The sequence below is a fragment of the Amblyomma americanum genome, chromosome 6 (genome assembly GCF_052857255.1).
Source record: "Amblyomma americanum isolate KBUSLIRL-KWMA chromosome 6, ASM5285725v1, whole genome shotgun sequence".
NCBI classification, from domain to species: domain Eukaryota; kingdom Metazoa; phylum Arthropoda; class Arachnida; order Ixodida; family Ixodidae; genus Amblyomma; species Amblyomma americanum.
Window position 1 is genome coordinate 7,521,699 of NC_135502.1, and position 22,891 is coordinate 7,544,589.

At 48.4% G+C, this 22,891-nt stretch overlaps 1 protein-coding gene across 1 annotated transcript; it reads right to left on the bottom strand.

The window, feature by feature from the left end:
• Positions 1 to 978: 978 nt before the first annotated feature.
• On the bottom strand, positions 979 to 21,552 carry LOC144094536 (hatching enzyme 1.2-like). The gene is made up of 6 exons (XM_077628449.1): positions 21,275 to 21,552; positions 18,829 to 18,869; positions 6,591 to 6,672; positions 5,951 to 6,068; positions 4,599 to 4,777; positions 979 to 2,055 (listed from the first exon to the last, which is right to left on the bottom strand). Exons 1-6 carry the CDS (start codon positions 21,495 to 21,497, stop codon positions 1,784 to 1,786), a joined length of 915 nt encoding a protein of 304 aa, XP_077484575.1. The 5' UTR covers positions 21,498 to 21,552; the 3' UTR covers positions 979 to 1,783.
• Between the last annotated feature and the right edge of the window lie 1,339 nt (positions 21,553 to 22,891).

Here is a 22,891-nt window from a genome sequence, read left to right on the forward strand (position 1 = left end):
GCGGGACGGTGCGCTCGCGCTAGGCGAACAGACAACGGACGATTTTGCTCGGGGTTGGTACTCATCGGATTCGCGCTTAGCCACTAAAATTAACAGGAGAAAGCGAGCCTCCGCCGAAAGAAGCACCTTCACCGTATAGATCCTTCAACAAGTTGTGAGACGACCGCATTCTATGATAACATTGCTTTGCAAACGTTCACTCTGCGCAAAAATCTAGACACTGAGCTCCTTTCTTTAGCAGAAAGGCGGCCACGACGACACCTGGAAACAGAGAACGGCTGCTGCTGGCGACCACAGCACGGGCAATGCTCACCAGGACAGAAAATTGTTATCGCGCGATTTTTTTTTTGCTGAGGCAAAGGCAGGACACCCAAACTAAAAGTTTAAAAAGTAATTGATTCGCTGCGAATTTCCAGCGATTAATCTAGTATCTGCCTCAAGCGGTTCACACTTATTTCGACAGCCCCGTCGAATTTTAATTAATATAAGCCGACAATGCTTTTCGGGTGCTCTGTGTGCTTTACCATAGTCAGCGCTAGGTTGTTTGGGTCATCAGTTGGCAAGAAAAAGCTTAAGAGTTTCATGACTGTCACATGCTGTCACGTGGTTGGTCACGTGGTGCGGAGCAGCTGCCGGCGGCGCGGCGTCGTGGCTGACCACGAGGTTCGTCACGTGGTTGGTCACGTGACCAAGTTCCACTCGGCCAGCTGTAGCTATCGCGTCACTCCAGGTTTAACCAGAGCTAAACCACCGCCTTTTTTTTTCATTGGCGAGTAGTTATAAACACAAACTGACTTGTGTCGTGTAACGGATTAGTTTCTGCTAAAGCCTTTCCTAAGCTCATCTTCCCACACTTCGTTGATGAATGTACAGACTAGACCTGATTGCATCATGTTCCATGTGTTTGCACCTAGTAGTTTTCCTTCTTCGGATTCTGTTTATTAAACAGAATTGGCATCAAAACAGACAGAGGCGGAAAATTTTTATTCGAAGTCTTTTTAGCCACATGCACAGAAACGCTATATGGATTTCGTTTGGCTTCTACGAAGTCTGACTCCTTACGGCGCACTGCCGGAAGTGTATGCGTCCTTGTGCTGCCAGCCATCTTACTCTACATAACCCAAATCCAAGACGGCGATAATGTAATCGGTTATTGCTCTACTGCTTTGCACGTGTTGCACTTTTGCCAACATTTTCCACTGTTGTAGCGCCCCAAAATGAGGACTTGCTCGATTTCTTATACAACGACAGTACTGTTCCACATTTTGGTTCCGAATAGCAAAGAACTATCGAACCGAAAGGTAGGTTCAACTAGGAGGCCCTTTTGGTACTTCATGCTCGAGAGAAAATCGGGAGAGATATAGGTCAAATGAAATTTCTTTTCGATAATCCACTTCTGGTAAAGTTACCAGTCTCTGAACAGCCGGTTAAACAACTAAAATGCATACGTACACAAACGCGTTGTGACGGAACTTACACTTATGACGACAAAGTGTTCGCACTACACAAGTGCTTAGCAACTTGCTTAGCAGGTGACGTCAACATACTTGTTCCAGCAGAGGCAAATAACGCACATTTTTCTTCAGTACTTGCATCGTGAGAATGACAGAAAAACACGCGCAGCAGATGACATGAGGATGAATTGTCGTTACCAAAACAATTTACGAAATGTCCTTACAGCCTATGTCAAACCTCCTTACCACCACGAGATGAGGTCACTTCCGCTACACATTGGTAGGTGTCCAAACACTGACAAGGAACTGCTGCGCACTGAAGGACACATTCAATCGTGGTGGGCGTCGTCGTGGCTTGCAGGCCTGTCAGTGGGGCAATGGTAGATGGTGTTCAGCTTGTGGATGTCCACCTTGGTCATGCGATTCTCCTTGAAGGCCAGACCCAGGTTAAAAAGCTCGACGGCACTGTTCTTGGGCACTAGTGTGGCTTGTTCGGGGTCCTTGGAGAAGGCGTTGAAAAAGTAGTGCATTATGGACTCGTAGTCGTAGTCTTCTTCCAGGTAAGGCACCCGATTCGTCTTCATGAAGTTGGCCTTGAACCCTGGGTAGACCCAACGGGTAACTATTTACTCGTACAGCCAACCACTGGCCCATTTATTTCGATTGTGGTCACTATATAGATGAAAACATTTACGGTACAATCAGGCATCTAATGAGACAACTCTACGCGAACAGCTGGATTTACCCTCGATTATTACTCTGATGCCTCGACTCTAAGCCGAGCCTCCACACACGCCCCCGAATTTTTCTGGAGGGCGATGATGGGTGGTGGGCCGAGGGTGGCGCTGGCTGGGTGGGTGACCCCCAGGTTTCTGACAGGTGGTGCACCTGGGCTTTCCCGCTGCGTCTTTAAATCCGATTTCGCCGTCGGTGTTTCGTTCCGCTGCTGTGGGGGTGTGTGGAGGGCGGAGATAGGTGGATTGATGGTGGGTAGCACTTCTGGAGGGTCAAGTTGGGCGGGTGGAGTGAAGAGGTGGACCGAAGGTGGCGGTTAGAGGTGGTTGGGGTTTTTGGTGGGCGGAGGCTTCACTCTCCGAGGCTGGACAGACAGATGCCGCCTCTTTCGCACTGTGATACTAACTAGTACTGGTTTAATTTTGAAATTTGAACATTACATTGTCAAGGTAAGAATGCATACCTGCGATTGTGCCATTACATCTACAAACCTCCACTTCACCTACTTTGGAAGCGTTGCTTGTGTATTTGTTTTCTGTTTCATGTTTTCAACGTCACACATTTTTCTCTTGATTCATTTAAAATAAAATTCTAACGTCCTATGTTCTGGAAGAGCTCGCGAGTATAATGGAGGGTGCGCCAGCTCTGAAAAAAATTCAAGATAGGAGCAAAGGGGATAATGAGAACTAAAGACAAACGGAAGCATGGAACTCTATCTTTTGGTCCCCTTTTCAACTTCGCATTGTTAGGCTGTTCCATCATATCCGAAGACAAAATGAGCATAAGCAGTCCTCCACGGAAAACTATGAACGTCTAACGCGTCACCGCCAAAGGAGAAAATACCAGAACTTCGTTACCTATCACAACTTGTTATCCTTACAATCCCACAACACGAATGCTTGAGCTCTAAATAAGCGCATGTTTAAATCTGCATACCGAATGCAGATGCTTGTGAACCAGCTTCCGAAACACTACGTGTACTCAACAGCTAAGATATGCTTTTTGATATTAAACCATTCTATGAAGTTTTCTGTCGTGCACTACGTAGGTTCAGGTGCTGTACAGCTGGGCGGCCTCGAACAAATTGGCCATTGAAGCTGGTTAACCACGTGTCCTTCATCTCCATTTGCGAAGTAATTTATACGACACCCTATCATAAGTGAAATAGCCTTTGAACCTAACGCATCGAACTTTTTTGATATAATACGCAATGGCGTTGGCGTTTAAAGATTTTTGGTTTTTTATTTGTTTCTTATACTTTTACCGTTGATTCTTGTTTTTGTGCCTATAAAGTTACTCCGTTAGATTTTGAATTTGTTTTAGCGGATTATTATTTAATTGTCTGCATTATTCTGTTGAATTCTCCTTTGTATACGTACCGTGACAGGTGTCATGACAATACCATGTTATAAATAGACTTTCATGGTACATTTTTAATTCTTGATGTTCATAATATTGCACTGCGCACTATTCCCCCCTCCCGCCATGTAAATGAACGAACAAACGAACGAACGAACGAACGAACGAACGAATGAATGAATGAATGAATGAATGAATGAATGAATGAATGAATGAATGAATGAATGAATGAATGAATGAATGAATGAATGCACCTAGTGTAGGTTGTGGAGGATTTCCCCGCCGCGAATTAAAGCAGCAAGCCTAAACAAAAAAACGTCTGCTTTGCGTTTGCCGTCCATAGTTGAAATGCTATCCATGGTCATAAATAAATCAGTCTTTGCTTAAGCAACGAAGCTGGTATACGTATGACGTATAAAAAATCGGCAGGGTTTTAACGTAGTTAAACCGAGTAGACGTGCTAAAGCATGCATGTGTTTAGCCCGACTGGCTCATGGTTTGCTTTGCTTGGTCATCGGCTCGTATGGCGACGATATTAGACTCAGGTTATAAGCTCTGATCTAGGTTAAGCTGATCTGATCTGGTAGCGCAGCAGATGGAAGTTGATGAAGACAACGGAGTGCAATGCTGAGCGCGAGAGTGTGTTGCAGTTTAAAACGAGGCGTGATCGCCTGCGGCGACAACATAGTGATCTCGTGCAGTGGCCAGCGAAGCTGACCTGTTCGCGCCGCCAAGGGTTTGAAAACAACCAGTCGCGGGAACATTTATTTCATTTCTGCACCCTCAAAGCCACGGACGCCACAAGATTCTTGGTTGGCTTTGACCCCGTGTAGCAATGCTTTCGCACGAAAAACGTAGCAGCTTTCACTAATACTTCGGCAGTGCCTCTATGAAAGCGGTCGCCTAAAACAACACCGAAGTCTCATTCCTGATTCTGTACACGTGAAACAAGGTTTCAACGCACTTGTCCCACTGTCACTTAGATTACGTAGTTTCTGTGGACACTTTTTGATACCAGCGCGCGCCCATGTTGAACAGACATTCGCTCACTTGGCACCACATTGTTCCAGACGACCCTGACGTATCGGTCCCGGTCGGCGCGCGACTGCTCGTGCCACAGCCCCAGGACGTGCAACAGTTCGTGCACGATGGTGCCGTACGTAGCACAGACTTCGAAGTTGAGAGAAACCAGCTGCCGCAGTCCAGACATGCCGACCTCGGAGAAACACCTGCGCATGAAAATCGTACACTAACGGTAAAGAGAGAATACAAGAGAGAGGTGCCGTAAAGAGGGAGAGAAAATGCTTCTTAATGAAGAGGGATTGATGTTTGACAGCGCAACACCGCCTAAATGCTACTCTGCTTAAAAGATGGGCATGAGGCGTTATAAGGGCGCAAGAAATAGCTGAGAAATTATTGAGAAAAAGAGAAAAAATTTAATTGTGGTCATAGATAACGGGTGTAGAGATTTCGAGGGTTTATATAAAGGATCCAAAAACTCCCCGTGGAGACAAATATTTTCAAGAGAGGCAAATAAGTTAATGGAGTGACTTTAGTGCGAAGACCAGGACACGAGATTTAATATGCATTTCACCGCTGATGATATTTGTGTGAGCGCCTTCATTCTTAATTTGGTAGCCTATTTCGAAAATTTGCTGTTTCCGAGGATAAATGTGGACGTTGAATATTTTAGCAGTTTGCTTCACATGTCGAAGAAAGCGAGGCTCTTTTAAGCCAGCAGCTAGTGTAACCGCACTCTTACGGCATATTCTTTCTTTTGATGACCTTGGCTGCGGTGCATAGCGAGATAAGTTGTCCTCGGTTTTAAACGAGAGCTGCTTGTGCGATGCCATTAATTGTACAAGTACCTCCAATATGAAAGGAAACAAAGTTTAAGCAATCAGTAATTAATTACGACATAATTAAATGTGACAGGCACACTTTTTCTGTTTTCTAACTTGTTTTCCTCCTCCTGCTCATCATCATCAGCTTGACTGCGCCCACTGCAGGTCAAAGGCCTTTCCCATGTCTCTCCAATTAACCCTGTCCCTTGCTTTCATAGTGGCGAGTAATAGGCAGTAATTTTCAACTTCAGGAGAGAAATAGCCAAGATATTCGTCTTTTATATATATTGGAGGGACCTGTACGTGTCTCTGTCAGAGATCTAGGTACAAGAAATATAGCACGAAGTCTAGTTCCGTTAGTAGGGAACAGTACTTGAAACTCAGGCCCGACAAAATCACTTAAAACCTCATGCAATAAAGGGCTTTCTGGATAGTTGTCTGGGACAGTTATTACTGCACACAGTCCCAGTTTACCACAGAAACCCGCCGACAAACAACCCCTAGGGAGCGACGAGTACAGGGTGCGCCCACTCGTCGTGCTCAGCGGAGGAAACTTGCCCCTGCTTGCTCAGGATGTGGATGTATCCTTCTTCATCGGTGCGCTCCCTGAATTGGACGCAGGAGACGGACTCGATCTGCTGCATGGCGCTCAATATCTCTTCTTTCTCCCACGAATCTGCGAGCGGTGAGAATGGAGGGAACAAAAATATTAATTTTAGAACAGCCAGAAAGAGAAGAATGAAAGAAGCAAAGGACGAGCTGATTAGATCGGTTAGAATTACGATCCACTGGATAGAGGCCGTATCAGGAGGGCCCTTTGGTTTTTTTTCCCCTTTTCGTGCCACTCCTAGAACCACCGGTCCTTTCTCCCCCCTGACGGTCCCTCGTAACGCGTTTTAACGAAGGAGCACACAATCAGATATTGCAGGACGCAGACTCATAAATCTTCCTCGCGAAAATGTTTGAAAATTGTTATTTGAGGAAAGGAAATGGTGCAGTGACAGTCTCACATATCTCGGCGGACACTCTAACCGCGCTATAAGAGAAAGGAGGAAGGTGGGAGTGAAAGAAGAAAGAGAGAAAGAGGTGTCGTAGTGGAGGGCTCCGGAATAATTTTGACCAGCTGGGGATCTTTAACGTGCACTGACATCGCGCAGCACACGGGTGCTTTACCGAAGGCGTCGTCGACGATGCTTACCAAAGGCGTCGTCGACGATGTAGTGTACCACGCCGCCAGGCCACAGCGGCGTCTCCTTCGTCCTGGCACGCAGGTCGGATATCTGTAGTGCGCTCCGGGAAAAACAGCCATTAATTTGGTCCACAAGCTAGGCTAACCACTAAGCTCTCATATATTTTGCGTTCCAACACTGAGCAGCGAACGACTTCGCCTCGTTTGCTTGTTGAGGCTCGAAAGTGTGACGTCAATGGTTGCGAATTACTAGCTGCTCTCACGCTGGCTTTGATGCGTTTATACGGGCCAAAGCTACGAAGCAGGTCGTAGTGTATGGCCCCTAATTAACTGCGACCCCCTGAGTACACTGAACTAGAAAAATTACGCAGGGCACTTAACACTACTTACGTGCTTTCAAAGCGAAAGCACTGTCTCCTAGTGAACGCTGTTGCGAGGTTCATCAAAGATTCCTCCCTCCCTAATGACATGCCTACTCATTAGCATAGAGTCGTAAGGAAACGCATAGACTAGCTAGACTATACGTGGGGAGAACACGTCTTTGTGGCACTCTGGTGAGACTTAATTAAATGCAATTGTTTTACCGCTTGCTCTAAAGCTCTAACTTTGCTTTTCCGCTCTCTAGGACAGTCTGAGTGAACAAAAAGAAAACAATAAACGTCATGCGCGCAGATAGCATGAAGAAAGCTCTGGAGAGACGCAAGCAACGCTGTGCCATCAAGCGTTTTGGTGTTCCCAAAGGCGACCACCACAGAACATTAAAGTTAATGAGGGAATTCAAAAGCAGAAACTGCATAAAAAGTCTTGCGAACCTCAGCGTCGCACTAGATGTGTCCGGCGGGCATAATCAGCTATTTGTACAAGACATTCTGACAATCGTGCAAGCTCTGTTCGGTGTGACCAACAATCACACTGAAAATTTCGTGTTCACGCGCTACTAATCGAACCAAATTGCACATACATTAAACACGGCTCAGGAAAAGAGCAACAACTGCGACACTAAGGCAGAAAAACTTGCGATGAAGGCAGGAAATTTAAAAAAAAAGACATTGTGCGGAAAACCTCTCCCCCCCCCCCCCCCCCCTCCATTTCGAAGCGGCCCATCTTCACCATCATGCGTCAGGACAGCACCGGCTGGGCGAGGAGGGAAGTCTCCCTCATGGGGGAAGCGAAAGCAGTGACGGGAGCGCCACCTCGAAGGCTAAGCGAAACTCCGCGGAACCGTTAAGAGTCTCTTCGGGATCCGGCCAGCGTCACGAGCGGTTGGAGCCGCACTCTCTCGTCACCTTCCGCGGCCGGCGCACGGAGATCCGTCGTGCCTTGCTGTTGGACTTCTGGCTCCAGGCAGCGAAGTGAGCGCAGCAATCGCGCGCTCTCTTCACCTTCCCCAGCAAATGCTCGGTGATGGCTTTGCCGCAAGAATGCGGCGCGCACGGGAAAAAATGGCCAGGCTTAGCTTGGTTAAGCCAAGAATGCGTTGCATATCTCGATGGAGTTCCATGCTGCTCCGTTGACTGGATAGGCTATTGACTCGATCGCCATTGAAACTGCCCGTGTAGCAGCGCTCGATCGCCTTTGAGTCGATAGACTATCGGTTCGAGGGCCTCGAAATGCCCGTGTGACAGGGGTATATAAGACTGTCCCGGCTTCTTCTTCTGTGGTTGTAGGGAAGGATGAAAGTGGGAGGACACGGGCTTGTCTACTGGAGGGCTAGCCTCCACGCCCACTGCCGGCGTGTCATAGGAGGAGGAGGGGAGGGGGAAAAGATTGAAAGAGGAGAGGGTAGGCGCGCAGCCGCAGTGATAGTCAGTTGACATATGCTGTCCCCTGTGGCCTATAGGCGGCCGGAGAGGCCAGTGGCCTCCAGGAAGGAGAGGAGGTGCCGGAAGGCTTTGGCAGGATGGTGTCCGCCAGGGAAGAGAAGGTCGTCCGCTGAGGTGCTGGGGAGGCCCATGGAGCGGTAGTGGGCCTCCATGATAGTCCTTTCGGACGAAAAGGCAGGGAAATCACACAAGAGGTGCTGGGTTGTCTCTTGTGGGTAATTGCAGAGAGAGCACCCAGGGGAGTCGGAGAGGCCAACGCGGAAGAGGCGGGAGCCGATGTTGGCGCAGCCTACCCTGAGCCTCAGGAGGAGGCTGCGCTCCTTGCAGAGCAGGCCGAGATTTTGAAGAGGGTATGGGGGATGGCCGTTACCCACCCTAGGATCAGGGTGATCGAGGAGGAGGAGGCGGTCCACTATGCTCCTTGCCAGGTCCAAGGGGCAGAGGTTCCTGGAGAGCGGAGTTCCTGGGGAGTGTGCCGCTTTAGCCAGGGAGTCCGCTTCCTCACTACCCAGGACACCGACATGGGCCGGGACCCAGGTCATCCGGATGCGAGTTCCTCTGGTGCACAGTTCGTCGAGTCGCCAAGCCAGCCTGCGGGCGATGGGTGGGCCCTTGAAAGGCCTCAGGAGGAGCTGAAGAGCTGCCCTGGAATCGGTGTAGATGGCTGCATCCTTGATCCCAGGGTGTTCGTTCAGGATGTCTGCAGCCAAGTGGATGGCGGCCAGCTCGGCAGTTGTGGACGAGGCCACAAATGGGAGCCTGGCCTGTCTGCTCGAGTGGAGCGATGGGGCAGTGCAGGCTGCAGCCGCAGATGGACAAGGTCCTGGGAGGACGGAGCCATCCGTAAAGATGGGGACAGTGTCAGGGGGTTCGGCCTGGAGTACCTCAGCGACCTCCTGCCGTAGGCCCACAGCAGCAGTGTTCCGCCTCGTCCGGGAGCCAGGTAGGGAGAGGTGGACTTCATAGAGGTGTCCAAGGTTCGGGCGGGGAGGGATGGGGAAGGACTCGGGCTCTCCCCCAACAAGATCTTCAAAGTACTGGGTCGCCTGACCCATTTTGGAGTTGGGCCTGGTGAGAAGGCGGCCCAAGAGGGGGCGCCCATCGGGCGCGTTGTGGATGCGCTCTATGTGGCGGAGGGAGGTGCGTCTGGAGAGGAGCTCCAAGGGCCACGAACCTGCTTCTGCCAGGGTGGCAGCCACAGGAGAGGAGCGAGGGAGTCCCAGGCATAGACGTATGGCCGCCCGCAGTTTACGCTCGATGGCCAAGTGTTGGGCCACAGTAAGCCGGACGAGGGGTAGAGCGTAGGTGGACTGCGCAGCTCTTTTATACATACGCCGTGACGTCAATCATAGCGCAGCGCCCCTAGCGGGAGGAGCGGGAATCAGGTGGTGGCTGCGGCCGCGCGCGACCGCGCCAGTTGGGGCCCAGCTTTTCCTCCGCGACGTCACGCGCCGGCGCAGCGCCCCTAGCGGGAGGAGCGGGAGTCAGGTGGTGGTGCGGCCGCGCGCGACCGCGCGAGTTGGGGCCCAGCTTTTCCTCCGGCTGTCGTGACGTCACGTCACGTGGTTTGGTGGCTGCCCGGCCGCGCCCAAGGGCTGAACTGAGTGATTGCAATATGCAACGCATAAAACCGGCCGCCATTGTCGGCGCATACAGACGTTCACCGCCGATACCTCCGAAGTCGCGGCCCCGTCCCAGGTGGTAAGTCGGAAGCCCTTCTTACGTAGCCTTCTAGTTCCGAGGAATGCCTCGTTGATGTTTTGTAGCTAGCTGGCCCGCTCTGTGTATTAATTGCAGGTGTAATAAATAGCATATGAGTGTTCACGCTTTGTCATCCCTTCCCTTTGTTCCCTCGAGCACCAACCCTGCCGCGGTTAGCGAGCGGGAACGCTGCACCCGCGGGGTGAGAGTGAGGGGGCGGAAGGCTGGTCCCCCATATTAACACGAAAGCGTTAAGGAGCTCGTGTCGCAGAAAAGCCGGTGTCGTCGGCGTCTGCCGTGAGCGAGAAATCCCTCCTCTCCTAGGGAGCGAAAAATTCCCCTCCTCGCAAGGTACGGACGCCACTGCCCCAACAGATGGCGCGCGACGGCAGTGCCTCCTGTATCAAGTTGAGTTTCAGAAAGGAAACCAATGTAGGAGTGAAGCGAGATGAACAATCAGAGAGGAATTTTTACTCAGAAAAGCAATTGGAAGCAGCAGCCAAACAAATTGAGAAAATAATTTGAGGATAATAAAACAAAATGGACATATACCAAATTAACTCGATTACTTGGGCTAGAGCTAGCTAAGGTGCGAGTCAAGCCAAAAGGGAAAAGACGCAAACCCAAGAGTTGGTGAGATGATGAGGTGAAGAAGGCTATAGAGAAACGTCAGGAAGCATCCAGGGAACACAGATATTCCAAGAAGAGGGGGGAACCAGAAGCTGAAGTAGATAGAAAATGGGATACCTTCATAAAGTGTAGAAGGAAAGCATCCTATTTGATTAGTGAGAAAATTAGAAGAAAGGGTGCCCAATGGATGTCAAAGTAAATAAAAAGGACAGAAAAGCACTCAGAAATTCTGGAAACATCTAAATACAATGAGTAATAAGACTAGGCTAGAGCAAAGGTTTATTGTTACAGATCAGGGTATTCGACTAGAAGGGGATGAAGCAATGAAACACATAGGAACAAGGATGACAGAAAAATTTAAAGAAAGAAGTGTTGCACATAATTTATCGAACGAGGATTGACCGGTTACTGCAATAGCTTCATTTGAGCAAAGAGAGTGGGAAAGGGCAGAGAAGAAGGTTCCTAGTGGCACGTCAACCGGACCAGATGGTATTCCGATTATGTTAATAAAGAAGCTAGGACCAAAATCACACGTAGTGAATAAAATGATAGTGGATGGCAAAGTCCCCGATGAATGGCGATTGAGTAGAATGAACATGTTATATAAGGGAAAGGGGGACAAAGCTGACGTAAGTAACTACCGTCCCATAACAGTGACATCTGTGGTTTACAGGGTGGTGGTGCAGATTATAAAGGACAGACTGGAGGCTTGGGTGGAGAACGAGGGGGTGCTAGGGGAGCTATAAAATGGGTTCCGGAAACAAGGGAAGTTGGAGGCCAATCTGTTTTCATTGACTCAGTGTATAGAGATTGCTGAAAAGGAACACAGGCCCCTATAGCTAGCATTTCTGGATATTAGGGGAGTCTAACGACAACGTTATTCAAGACTACTTGTGGGACATACTGGGCACATTGCATGTAGATGGAGTAATTAATCTTTTAAAAGATATATATAAAGGTAACAGTGCTTATAAAATTGGAAAAAATGTATCAGGGCCTATAGAGATACAGCGGGGGCTTAGGCAAGGATGTCCTCTGTCTCCTTTGTTGTTCATGTTGTACCTGCAAGGGTTAGAGACCAAGCTAGAGGGGAGCGGAGTAGGCTTCAACCTTTCTTTTTTCAAGCAAGGGGAATGGGTTAAACAGTCATTACCGGGACTAATATACGCCGATGATATAGTGCTAATGGCTGACAACAAGGAAGATTTGCAGAAGTTGATAGACATTTGTGGTACAGAGGGAGATAGATTAGGTTTCAAGTTTAGTAAGGAAAAATCTGCAGTCATGACATTTAATGATGAGGGCGGCGAGCATAAGTAACTGACGTCAGTAACTACCGCAGGTATCTGAAGGAGTTCACGCTAGAAGTAGTGGATGAGTACAAGTATCTTGGGGTGTGGATAAATAACGGTGCTGAGTATCTGACAGAGCATGAAAAATATGTAATGAATAAAGCTAGTAGGAATGCAGCTGTCATGAAAAATAGGGCACTGTGGAATTACAATAGGTATTAAGTGGTAAGAGGAATCTGGAAAGGGGTGATGGTTCCTAGCCTGACTTTCGGTAATGCGGTCCTGTGCATGAGCCCAGATGTTCAAGCAAGGTTAGAAATCAAACAACGTGGCGTAGTGAGGCTAGCTTTGGGAGCACATGACAATACACCAAGTCAGGGGGTACAGGGTGATATGGGATGTGCATCGTTCGAGAGCAGAGAAGCTAGCAGTAAGATAGCATTTGAGGAGCGCTTGAGAAAAATGAGGGAAAAGCAGTGGGCTAGGAAAGTTTTCAGATACCTGTGCATAAGGAATGCTGACACGAAATGAAGAAAGCGAACTAGAAAATTGACAAGCAAGTATCTGGACAGCAGTAGAGGGGCAAATCATCAATTATCGGTTTATTGAAAGGTTAAAGAAACAGAGAGAGCGCTGTGGAAAACAGGGATGCTGACGAAATCGGCACTGGGAACATACAGTATCTTTAAGCAGGAAATTGCCAAAGAAAATATCTATGATAATTGTAGGGGAAACTCTTGTTTGAGACCAGGACGGGAGCTTTGCGGACTAAGACATATAGAGTCAGGTACCACGATATAGACACGTTGAGCGTTGCATGCGGAGAGGAGGAGGAAACGGCTGAACACTTGATAATTTTCTGTAAAGGGCTCCACCCTACAGTGGAAAGCAGCGGGGCTGATTTATCCAAGGCATTGGGGTTTAAGGACAGTGAAGGGAAGGTAGATTTTAAGCGGTTAGAAGTAACCAAGCGAAGGTTATCTGATTGGTGGCTAAAATCAAGACAATAGTAAAATTTCACAAGTCATGGCTAGGTGGCTTGAACCACCGCCCGATTTAAAGTTTCATCCATCCAATTCATCCAATCTAATCCAATCCAATCCATCCATCCACGGTGGCGGCACGTAGGCCGGGGTATGCTAGCAGACGCTCCCAACGCTCGCCTTTTGGCGCGCAGCAGACCGCGCGCCCGAATGAATTTTGTGTCTCGTTTTTTGCCATGGTTTCGGTCGAAATGACATGATGACATGGAAGATCTAAAAATCAGTTACTGAAATAACTGCCGCGACTAACGCTGCGCTGCTTTATCAAAAATTTTTGTCCTGCGATCTGTTTGATTGCGGAACATACGTTGGCGTGCGCGAGCTAGTTCGCGGCACAATAGTGAATATACTCAGCGCGTTGTGTTCCCAGCGCTCGCTCTTTCGCGCGCAGTGGACCGCGTGCCCGATTGAATTTTTTGTGGCATTTTCTGCCTGTGATTCGGCCGTATGGCATGGGAGATACAAAAATTATCCAAATAACTGCCCCGACCCACGTTGCTGGCATGTACTGCTGGAAATTCTGCTCCAGAGCACATTGTTAGCATTATATTTTTTAGATGAGGAATAAATAACTAAACCACGATCATCTCATGCTTAGCTGGAGGCTTCCTGGGTGTGGGCCGCTTTCGATGCACAAAAAGGCTTGGTACCGCATCTGGCCTTAATTTCTTTATACCGTAATTCCGAAGGACATGGCTCTCAAACTGGTCTTCGGTGAAGTGATCCTAAGACAAATAAAGTTAGATTTTGTATGACGCAACCTTACGAGGAACAATCCAAAGCACGAAAAATATATAAAGAGCGTGAGCTCTCATAACTTGAAAAACACGCACAAGTGTTAACACGTCAGCAGGCCCCACAAAAGGCCATAAGAGCTTTGCCAAAGTCGGACGTTGGAAATCGTCAGTATCAGTGCGCGCACCCCTGCGTTGGTGATTCATTTGACACCACCTATCCCCGTTACAAAGTTCCACGCAGCGTGATTTTTGAACGAATTCGCGGCAGCGACGACGGCCTTGAACCCAAAATGACTACGTTTAACGGAAGTCCTCGCTAGCATTCTCAATTATTATCCACGCAGATTTCGAGCATTCAAGCGATAGCTGCGTTACTGTGCCTAGGCACAGCCACGCCAGATTTTGGTATGGTCCCTGCCTGACAAATACGTGCAGCAATGCGCGCAACATGAAAGCTAGACCTGAAGCGCGAGCAGCATGAACAGCAGGGGCTTCAACAGCGATAACCACCCTTTTGGCGTCGAGTTCGTGGGCGATGTAGTCCAACTGCAACACAACAAATACGTCTAGCGATGCGCCCAACATGAAAGATAGACCTGCACCGCGAGCAGCATGAACAGCGTAGGCTCAAACAGCAAGAACCGCCCTTTCACTATCGAATTCGCGAGCGAAGGAGTCCATCTGTAACGACACAAATACGCCAAGCAATGCGCGCAACATAAAAGCTAGACCTATATTGCGAGCAGCGTGTACAGCGGGTATCAAACAGCGAGAACCGCCTCTTTAGTATGGGGTTCGTAAGCGAAGGAGTCCAACTGCGACAAATATTCCTGCAGCAGTGCGCAAGATGAAAGCTAGACCTCCAACGCAAGCAACGTAAACATGGGTTACAGGCACGAAAACAGACACAACACAAGGCAGAAAGACGGGACGGAGTGAGTCCTTCTGTAATGTGCTGTCTGTTTTCGCGCCTGTAACCAAAGATGTATAGTTACCAACTTGCCCAGCAAGACGTTCTTGTAAATATGCGGGCTCAAACAATATGAAGCGTAACTTTCGAGTCGAGCCTGCGAACGAGTCTGACTGCAACCACGTCGACACGCCACGAAATGCGCGAGACGTCAAAGCTGCACCTGCAGAATCTAGCAGAGCTGGCACGGTGCGGCTAAGACAACAAGCACAGCTTTCGTATCCCGCGAGCGAACGAGTCCATCTACAACCATGCCAAACAGCATTTACTGCGAAGAAAGACTGCAGTCGCTCGCGCTTCGCACCAAATCACCCGAAAAAAAAAAAAAACACGACTGACAACTGAAGAACGGCCACTCACCTCGCAAAGTCGCGAATCCAGCACATTATCGAAGTTTGCCCGGCTAATGCTGTGCAGCCAAACCTTTCGGCGAGCCGCGTTGCTTTTTCCGGACGAAATTACAAAAAAAAATATTTTCCCACTGCCAACTCGGTTGTTGCATCCATACGCGCAACAGAAACTCGGCATCGACGCAATGCGTCGGCGGCATCAAAGATGGAAAAACACTTCCCGCCAAAACTGTTGCACAGAAAGAAAACGAAGCGCGATTCCTACCCCCGACAATATACGTTTTTAGCATACCGGAGACGTACTACCGGAGACGTATAACGGTTTACTGGACCCCTCTTGCGCACGCGCAGTGGCTCCTCCTCACCTCAACAATGCCACCGCGCATGCGCGAGAGGGGTCCGGTAAAACGGTATACGTCTCCGGTAGTACGGCTACAGTGCTCTAGTCTCCGGCATGCTAAAAACGTCGAATGGCGCCGGCGTCTGCTGCGGAGCAAAAAAGCGCGCGTTAACACGTGACCACGGCACCTCGGCCAATGGGAGGCTCGATTTTCCGGCGGCGCGCTAGGAGAGGAGGGAAGCCGGAAAGTTCAAAGCTTTGCGTTACTCTTGCTTCATTGAGGGGCTTTAGCGCCTCCCGCTCGTCTCGTTCGGGCGCAGCGGGGCCGTGCGGGCACGCAGGAATCACGCGGTGAGCGGCGAACGCAGCGCACATCCAAAGCGCGTTCACCGCGAACCTTGCGACTTGATGGCGTTCGTGGCATCGGGTTTCTCGAGAACGATGTCGGCAAGGCGCCTGGCAGCGCTTCTACGTGGTTTGCCGCTCCGCGCGTCCGTTTCACCGTACGTAGCAGAGCGATTTGTCTAACGGGCAAGGCGTCGCGCCGAACGGGTTGGACTCCCTGGAAGTGCAACACGCTGTCGCGTTCCACTCTTAAAGGCGAAGCTTAAGCGTCCTACAATTTTTTCCGCAATCGTGAACCCAAGCTTCACGCAAATCCCGGCGGTAAAACTGCGCAGACCGGAGTGGGCAGGAAAAAAAAAAACAGTGCCGGGTTCGTCTTAAGATAGTTTGTCATTCGAATAGACTTGCAAAGATGGATGGAGATAAAATCGAGTTCATTCATTGCAAGAATAAATAATATGATGATCTTAGAAGGGCGTCTCATATTGCATCATGCACTTCCTCGTTTCTTCCCATGGGGTGGAGCAAAATGCAACATTTTGACGCGTTAAATTCTATTAAATTCCACTGTGTTCCTATTCAGCTGGGCTTTTCATATTTGGTGAGCGTGATGTTAGGACGGTAGGAATAAATCGGCAGCATTCGTTTTTTGATACATGCGAAAAAAATGGCAACGAATTTGCACATTTGTGTCGCTTTTTGCCCCACTCCGCCGTACATCAAAGGTAAACGTCCGGGGAATTTTGCTCTACGACCCGTTAGAGACCGCGCACCCCAGGCTTTGTGTGTAACCTGGTTGCGCCATTCTTATTCAGTTCCCTGCCTGTTAGCTGTCCTGGCCATGTGCAATACACCCCTCAGCAGGGCCTTGATCTCATCTCCTCCTTCCTTGACCAGGCGGGCCTTTCTCCCGCGCTCGACCAGTCCGAACTATTTCTAAGCCATACTTCCTATCAACGAGCTCACAACTCACTGATCTCCGTTACCCTGGCCGGTTCCCCAGTCCCCAAAGTTTATCAGTGCCGCGTTTTTGGTATGCCTACTATACTAAGTAATTAGCGGTTAGTTAAATAGTAATTAGTAACTAGATAGTTGGTAATTGATTAATTTGTAATTAGTTAATTAGTAATACTAGTTGTTAGTGCAGTATGTCGTAACTGGGAACTCAGTATACGATAATGTACTGCGCATGCGCAAGGCGCCATTAGACAATGCACCTGCGCTTCAGCCTATTGCGCACGCGTGTGATGTCATTCAGTGGCGCCACCATCGTTCGAGAGGAGCGCTCCCCAGGCAATCTTGCCAGACGCGTCTTGAACGCCGATCTGGAAGGATGCCGCCTAAACGCTATGCTGTGTCACCAGCAACCAAGCATGCGCGCGCTAATGAACGTCAGCGAAATTGTCGTGTACCGAACAATTGTGTAGTCTTTAATCAACCACCATCTTCACCACACATCAGCGACACAAACAGCAGCACCGCGCTAAAGGCTTTCGCCTCACCGCAGTTTAGGTCAACAAAGTGCCCCCTTGAATTTTTGGACGTGATCTTTGGTAAGACCGAACAGAGATTGTTGCAAACTCTGTAGTGTAGCCTGCCTGGCTCCCGTAAAGAGCGCCTTGCCTTACATTCTAAACAAAGTTCGTGCATTTCATTCAACTCACGTTCCTTAACTTTCTGTTCTGTTCTGTTTGTAGCTCTCCGAAGCTTTCTTCATGGTTTCTTTAAAACTTCAAACCACTCTAAACAGCGATAAAACAACAGCAGAGTTTTGGAGACTAAAAGAAACAATTATCGTTACTTCAGGCTCTGCAGAAAATGCCGCGTTTTGTCCCACGTGCAGCTTGCTGCCAAAACAAAAAAAAAAAGAAGAAACCCTCGCAAGAACTTGGGCTGCAAACATTTGTCAACTCTGCATGAGATAAGACCAAGAACCAGTTTTAAGAACTAAATGCTGGCTACAATCCCGGATGTTTGATCGGTTGGACTGCGCAGTTTTGAGAAATGTGGCCTGCTGAATTTCGTGCTTTCTTTTTTTACTGCTCTCTCGTTCACGAAGGCTCATTTCGAAAACTTTTTCCCCGCTTAGAAGGAGCAAATCTCGTCAGCCTTAAGTTTAGTTGCACTGGAGATATGGCGGGCCAGATCAGGTAAAATGCAATTAATATGTTTGTACGTTAAAAAAAATTACGAGGCGTATATAACAAAATGTCGCGTTCCGCCTCATGTCTCACTTCTCCCCCACACTCACCTATTCTTTATTTACGCTAGAAACTGGTATATTAGAAATAAAGTACTTATACCTCCAAAAGCAGTGCAATTATTTCACGTTTTCGCAGACGCCAAACATGCAATTAATTTCAGAGCCGCTTTACTAAGGTCACCCTACAGCGGCCGTTGATAACGCAGACCAATAAAGAAGAGAGCATACTGTGCGTGATTCTTGAAATAAGTTAAGCAGCCGCCTAGATGAAGCTACCTCATGATAGGTCTCACGAAATATTTATATTTACAATGGTACCTGTGACCTGTGCACATAAGGAGCGTTACAGCACTAATTGTCTAAACACGAATTGACAAAGCATTTCAAACCGGTTTCTGAACTGCTAGCATCATTAGTATCATCAACACTGTTAGTAAAAAGCTTCATTATAGTGAAGTTTAATGCGAGATGAAATTATTTAGTTGAAACCATTATTTCGTTATACACAATGAGATTACATGTCCTTCTTGTAAAACAGCGCAACGGCTGGAAGCCAAACAAGGAAGGGACAAACTATTTATTTTAGAAATTCCTACATGTCCCTTCCTTGTTTAGCTTCGAGCCGTTGCGCTGCTTTACAAGAACCCTGTCTGACGGAACTCGCCCACCAGGTCATGTGCGTTTCCTTGGTTACAGGGCTGCTTGATGAAATGTTTCGTTATATGGAGGTTTGCACGATGAGCTCAGCTGAAAAGTGCAGTTTAGCTGGGGTTTGCTGGTCATATTTAGGCGCCATATCATGAGAAGACGTACCGACGTGATCGGTGGCATATAGATGTCTCCCTCGATGACATCTGCCACGAAGAGACACGAATATGACAAAATCACCATCGCTTCATTAGAAAAACAAACATCGACTGCGTGTTACATGCACACGTTAGTCTGGGCACGATGACGAATGAACCACACTGTGCAGGCCATCAGCACGGCTTGAAAGCCGCAGTGCCCTGACTATGCTGTACGACAGGATAACGCAACTATAGTTTTCGCCCGTATTCAAGCAGTATGAGATGCCATCAGGTGTACACTGTGCCGAGCACTTGGTGATATCTACATCTCGTGCAAATAAACTGACTGCCAATAATTTTGTCCAGGAATGTTCACTACCCTAGAGACAAAACTAGCCTCTAAAAACTACAGTGGGATTTTGCAGGGTGGAAGGTCCCTGAAAAGTGTGAATTTTCTCTTGTTCAAGCTTCATACACAGTCTAGACTGGCATAGCGCCGTCTTCGTTGCATAATCATTATTGTCCGCAAAGAGCACCGCTAATTTATTGGATGCATGTGAAGGCCTCGCGAAATTTTATATTTGCAGGTTCCGCATTCTATAATCTTTTGTATAGTGTTTCAGAGCGCAAAGAATATAAAACATATAGAAACATACAACTGAGCACTTCGACTCTTGTTTAAGATGTAAGTACCTTCCATCGAGTTGTCGCATATGTGTCTTTTCGCAAGCGCGGCAGTGGTTTCAAAATTACTGATAATAATAATAATAATAATAATAATAATAATAATTGGTTTTGGGGGGAAAGGAAATGGCGCAGTATCTGTCTCATATATCGTTGGACACCTGAACCGCGCCGTAAGGGAAGGGATAAAGGAGGAAGTGAAAGAAGAAAGAGGTGCCGTAGTGGAGGGCTCCGGCATAATTTCGACCACCTGGGGATCTTTAACGTGCATTGACATCGCAAAGCACACGGGCGCCTTAGCGTTTTGCCTCCATAAAAACGCAGCCTCCGCGGTCGGGTTCAAACCCGGGAACTCCGGATCAGTAGTCGAGCGCCCTAACCACTGAGCCACCACGGCGCGTAGTTTCAAAATACGGTGACATTTTTTATTTTTTTTTCAAAATACGGTGACAAAATTTAGCCAGCGAAGAAAACAAACGAAGCAATAAGGTTAATTGACCGCGCGCTTTTAACCGAGCAGCTGTTACAGAACCATATTTGTTTGCAGCGCCATGCAGGAAGCTGCACGCTCTGTAACAGCGAGTGCACTAAAGTTTAGTTTGCCTTGTTCACGGCCATACCACTAAATAAATGAAGGCAATTAGCAATCTGTCCAGGCTGCAACAATCAGTCATGATCACGACACTTGTTACATTTAATGGAGCGACATATCAAAGCGTCCGCATAGCAACCACAAGGAACCACAACCAACTGCAAACATAAAAAGAATACAAATGGGAAAGATAGGTATATGTGTAGCAGTATGTATAGGGGCTTTATAGTGGCGTGTGAAAATAAACCATGATTACTTCTGCCTTCTCTACATTATACGGCCCTTCGTTTTCACGTAAAGCCCGATTTCACCGCATTCCTGCACCCCCAACATATCTATTAAAAGTCGGGTTAAACCCCAATTCTCCCCATAAGTGAGCCTTCTAGATGGTATTGGTTTTCCAGTTCAAGAAAATGTGTGGACATCTAGCACTTCTTCCAGAGGGGTGTCTTTGGTAAATTAGGGATCTTAACGCTCTTTTAACGCTTGTTTTCATAAGGGGGACGAATTTGAGTCTAATTTCGAAAAGAGATTTAAGAGCAAGAGGCAAAAACAGATACCGACAAGACGTGTGTGTTCGGAGTCACTTTATCAGGCGCGCTACCGTCGACAACGACACCCTGATCCAAGGAACTTAGGCGTTTAAAATCGTCGCTATGTTGAATGCTGTCGCACTGTACAAAAGAAGGCAGGTCGCGGTATTGTTCAGACGCGAGAGCACTTCGTAGGAGATTGGTAAAGTACGCGATGATATGTTCGTAATAAATTTTAAAAAATCCTTTTCGGTAAAAATTTGTTTACAGTAACCCGCGATTTCTATATTGTTTATGAAATAATGAGCGAAAAACGGAATTTTATGTCTAGCAGAGGAACCAACGGTTATAGTAAACTGTAAAAAAATTATCCGAAAAAACCCGGGCTACAGAATTTTTTCTTTTTTTTTCTGAATAGCCCGATTTTCTCCCGAACTTGAGCTCGGAAAATACCGCCCGATTTTTGCTTGTCGAATTCCGGGAAGGAAAACCCGAAAAGTAAAGACCCTGACTATACAGTCGAGCAGAGTGGCGTCGCTGCACCCGCGTGTGCGGGACAAATGACGATCAGCACCGAATGAAGGATATATCTGAGAGGCTAACTGCCGTGGACGCAGGCAGCTCCGGCAGCACAAGGCGAGAGGCGCACGTTGTCACGTTACCTGGCATCTCGACGACCCCGGCGTAGATGCTGGCGGCCGCGGGTTTAGCCGACAGCAGCGGAGGAAGTGCCGACAGCAGCAGCAACCCGAAGAAGGCGGCAGCCATGATGGTCGTGGAAATGGCGTCTTTCGCATGACGCGTCTCATTCTTCCGCCGCGGTGTCCGTTGACACGTATCCTGCCGCAGCAACTCTGGTCGGCCCTTCGTACGCCTGCTGCGCATAGACGACTGCGCGCGCTGACGCAAAGAAGCGTGCCTGTATCGAGCGAGGCCGGTGCTTGGAGGCACGACGGACCATGCAGCATTACGAAGCATCCTATCAAGTAGTGATTGCAATCCGGAGAGCAGAAAGCTAGCGAAAGTGGCGTCTAAATAAAACTCAATTTTGGCTGACTTGCGCCCACACTGGACTGAATCACTCGGCGGCGGCGGCGTAGCAGCAAGCGTGCTCGGCGGTCGTCGAACAGAATGCCCGCCGCTGTCGGCCGTGCTCAATTTAAAGCTGATATAGAACTTTCGAGATACGGCGTGCTAAGTTACCGCAACAGTCTAGAACAACGTAGAATCGGTTCCGCCTGGATGCGATCAATCGAGGTAAATCTGGTCGCGTCTTAGATCGCAAAAAAAGCGGTAAAGCGGCGTGCCGGCAGCTTTGAAGAATGAACAAACCCTACAAAGATTCGCGGGCATTGCTACCTTCTCACAGAAGAATCGACCAGATGATTTAAAACATGAGGCGACCATAAACAAAACGGATTGTGAAAAATAAACAGCGAGTGTGGAAACACATCGTCCTTAACTTTTAGCGCCCATAATTAGGGCTTTAGACGACATGCACAACTTCTGGTCGTACGCGGCGTCCCTGGGACGCAGTCACTTCGTCAACATGACTTCATAGTACAGTTCACCTAGCCGACGAAGAACCTTATGGGTCGAAATAGCAGCGTAAAAACTCTTCACTCAATCCGCGGCGCCGAATGGGCGTCCAAACCAGACTCGGTCTCCTGTCTTGTATTCCACGTTGCGTCTTTGTAAGTTGTAGCGCCTGGCGTCGGACCGCTGCTGGTCTTTGATAATCGAGCAAGTTTTCGGGCTGCTTCTGCGCGTTGAAGGTAGGCGGCGGACGTTATCTTCTTTGGTAACGTTGGGCAGCATGGCGTCTAGCGTGGTCGCCTCCCTGCCATGGACGAGCCTAAAAGGCGTCATCCGGGTGGTCTCAAGTCTTGTGTTCGGTATCGACATACATGGCGAGCATATCGGCGATTGTTTTGTTCAGGCGCTCGGTCAGCCCTTTGGTCTGCGGATGGTATGCAGTTGTCCTCCGGTGGCTGGTTTGGCTGTAACGCAGGATGGCTTGCGTTAGTTCCACCGTGAATGTTGTTCCTCTGTCCGTGATGAGTACATCGGGGGCGCCGTGTCGCAGAAGAATGCACTCCACTCCACGAAAAATTTGGCCACTTCTGCTGCTGTTCCGTTCAGTTGGGCTTTTGCCTCGGCGTAGCGGGCCAGGCAGTCGGTCGCTATGATGACCCACTTATTTACAGACGTTGACTTCGGGAAAGGGCCAAGCAAGTTCATGCCGATCTGCTGAAAGTCCTTGAAGGGGGTTCAATGGG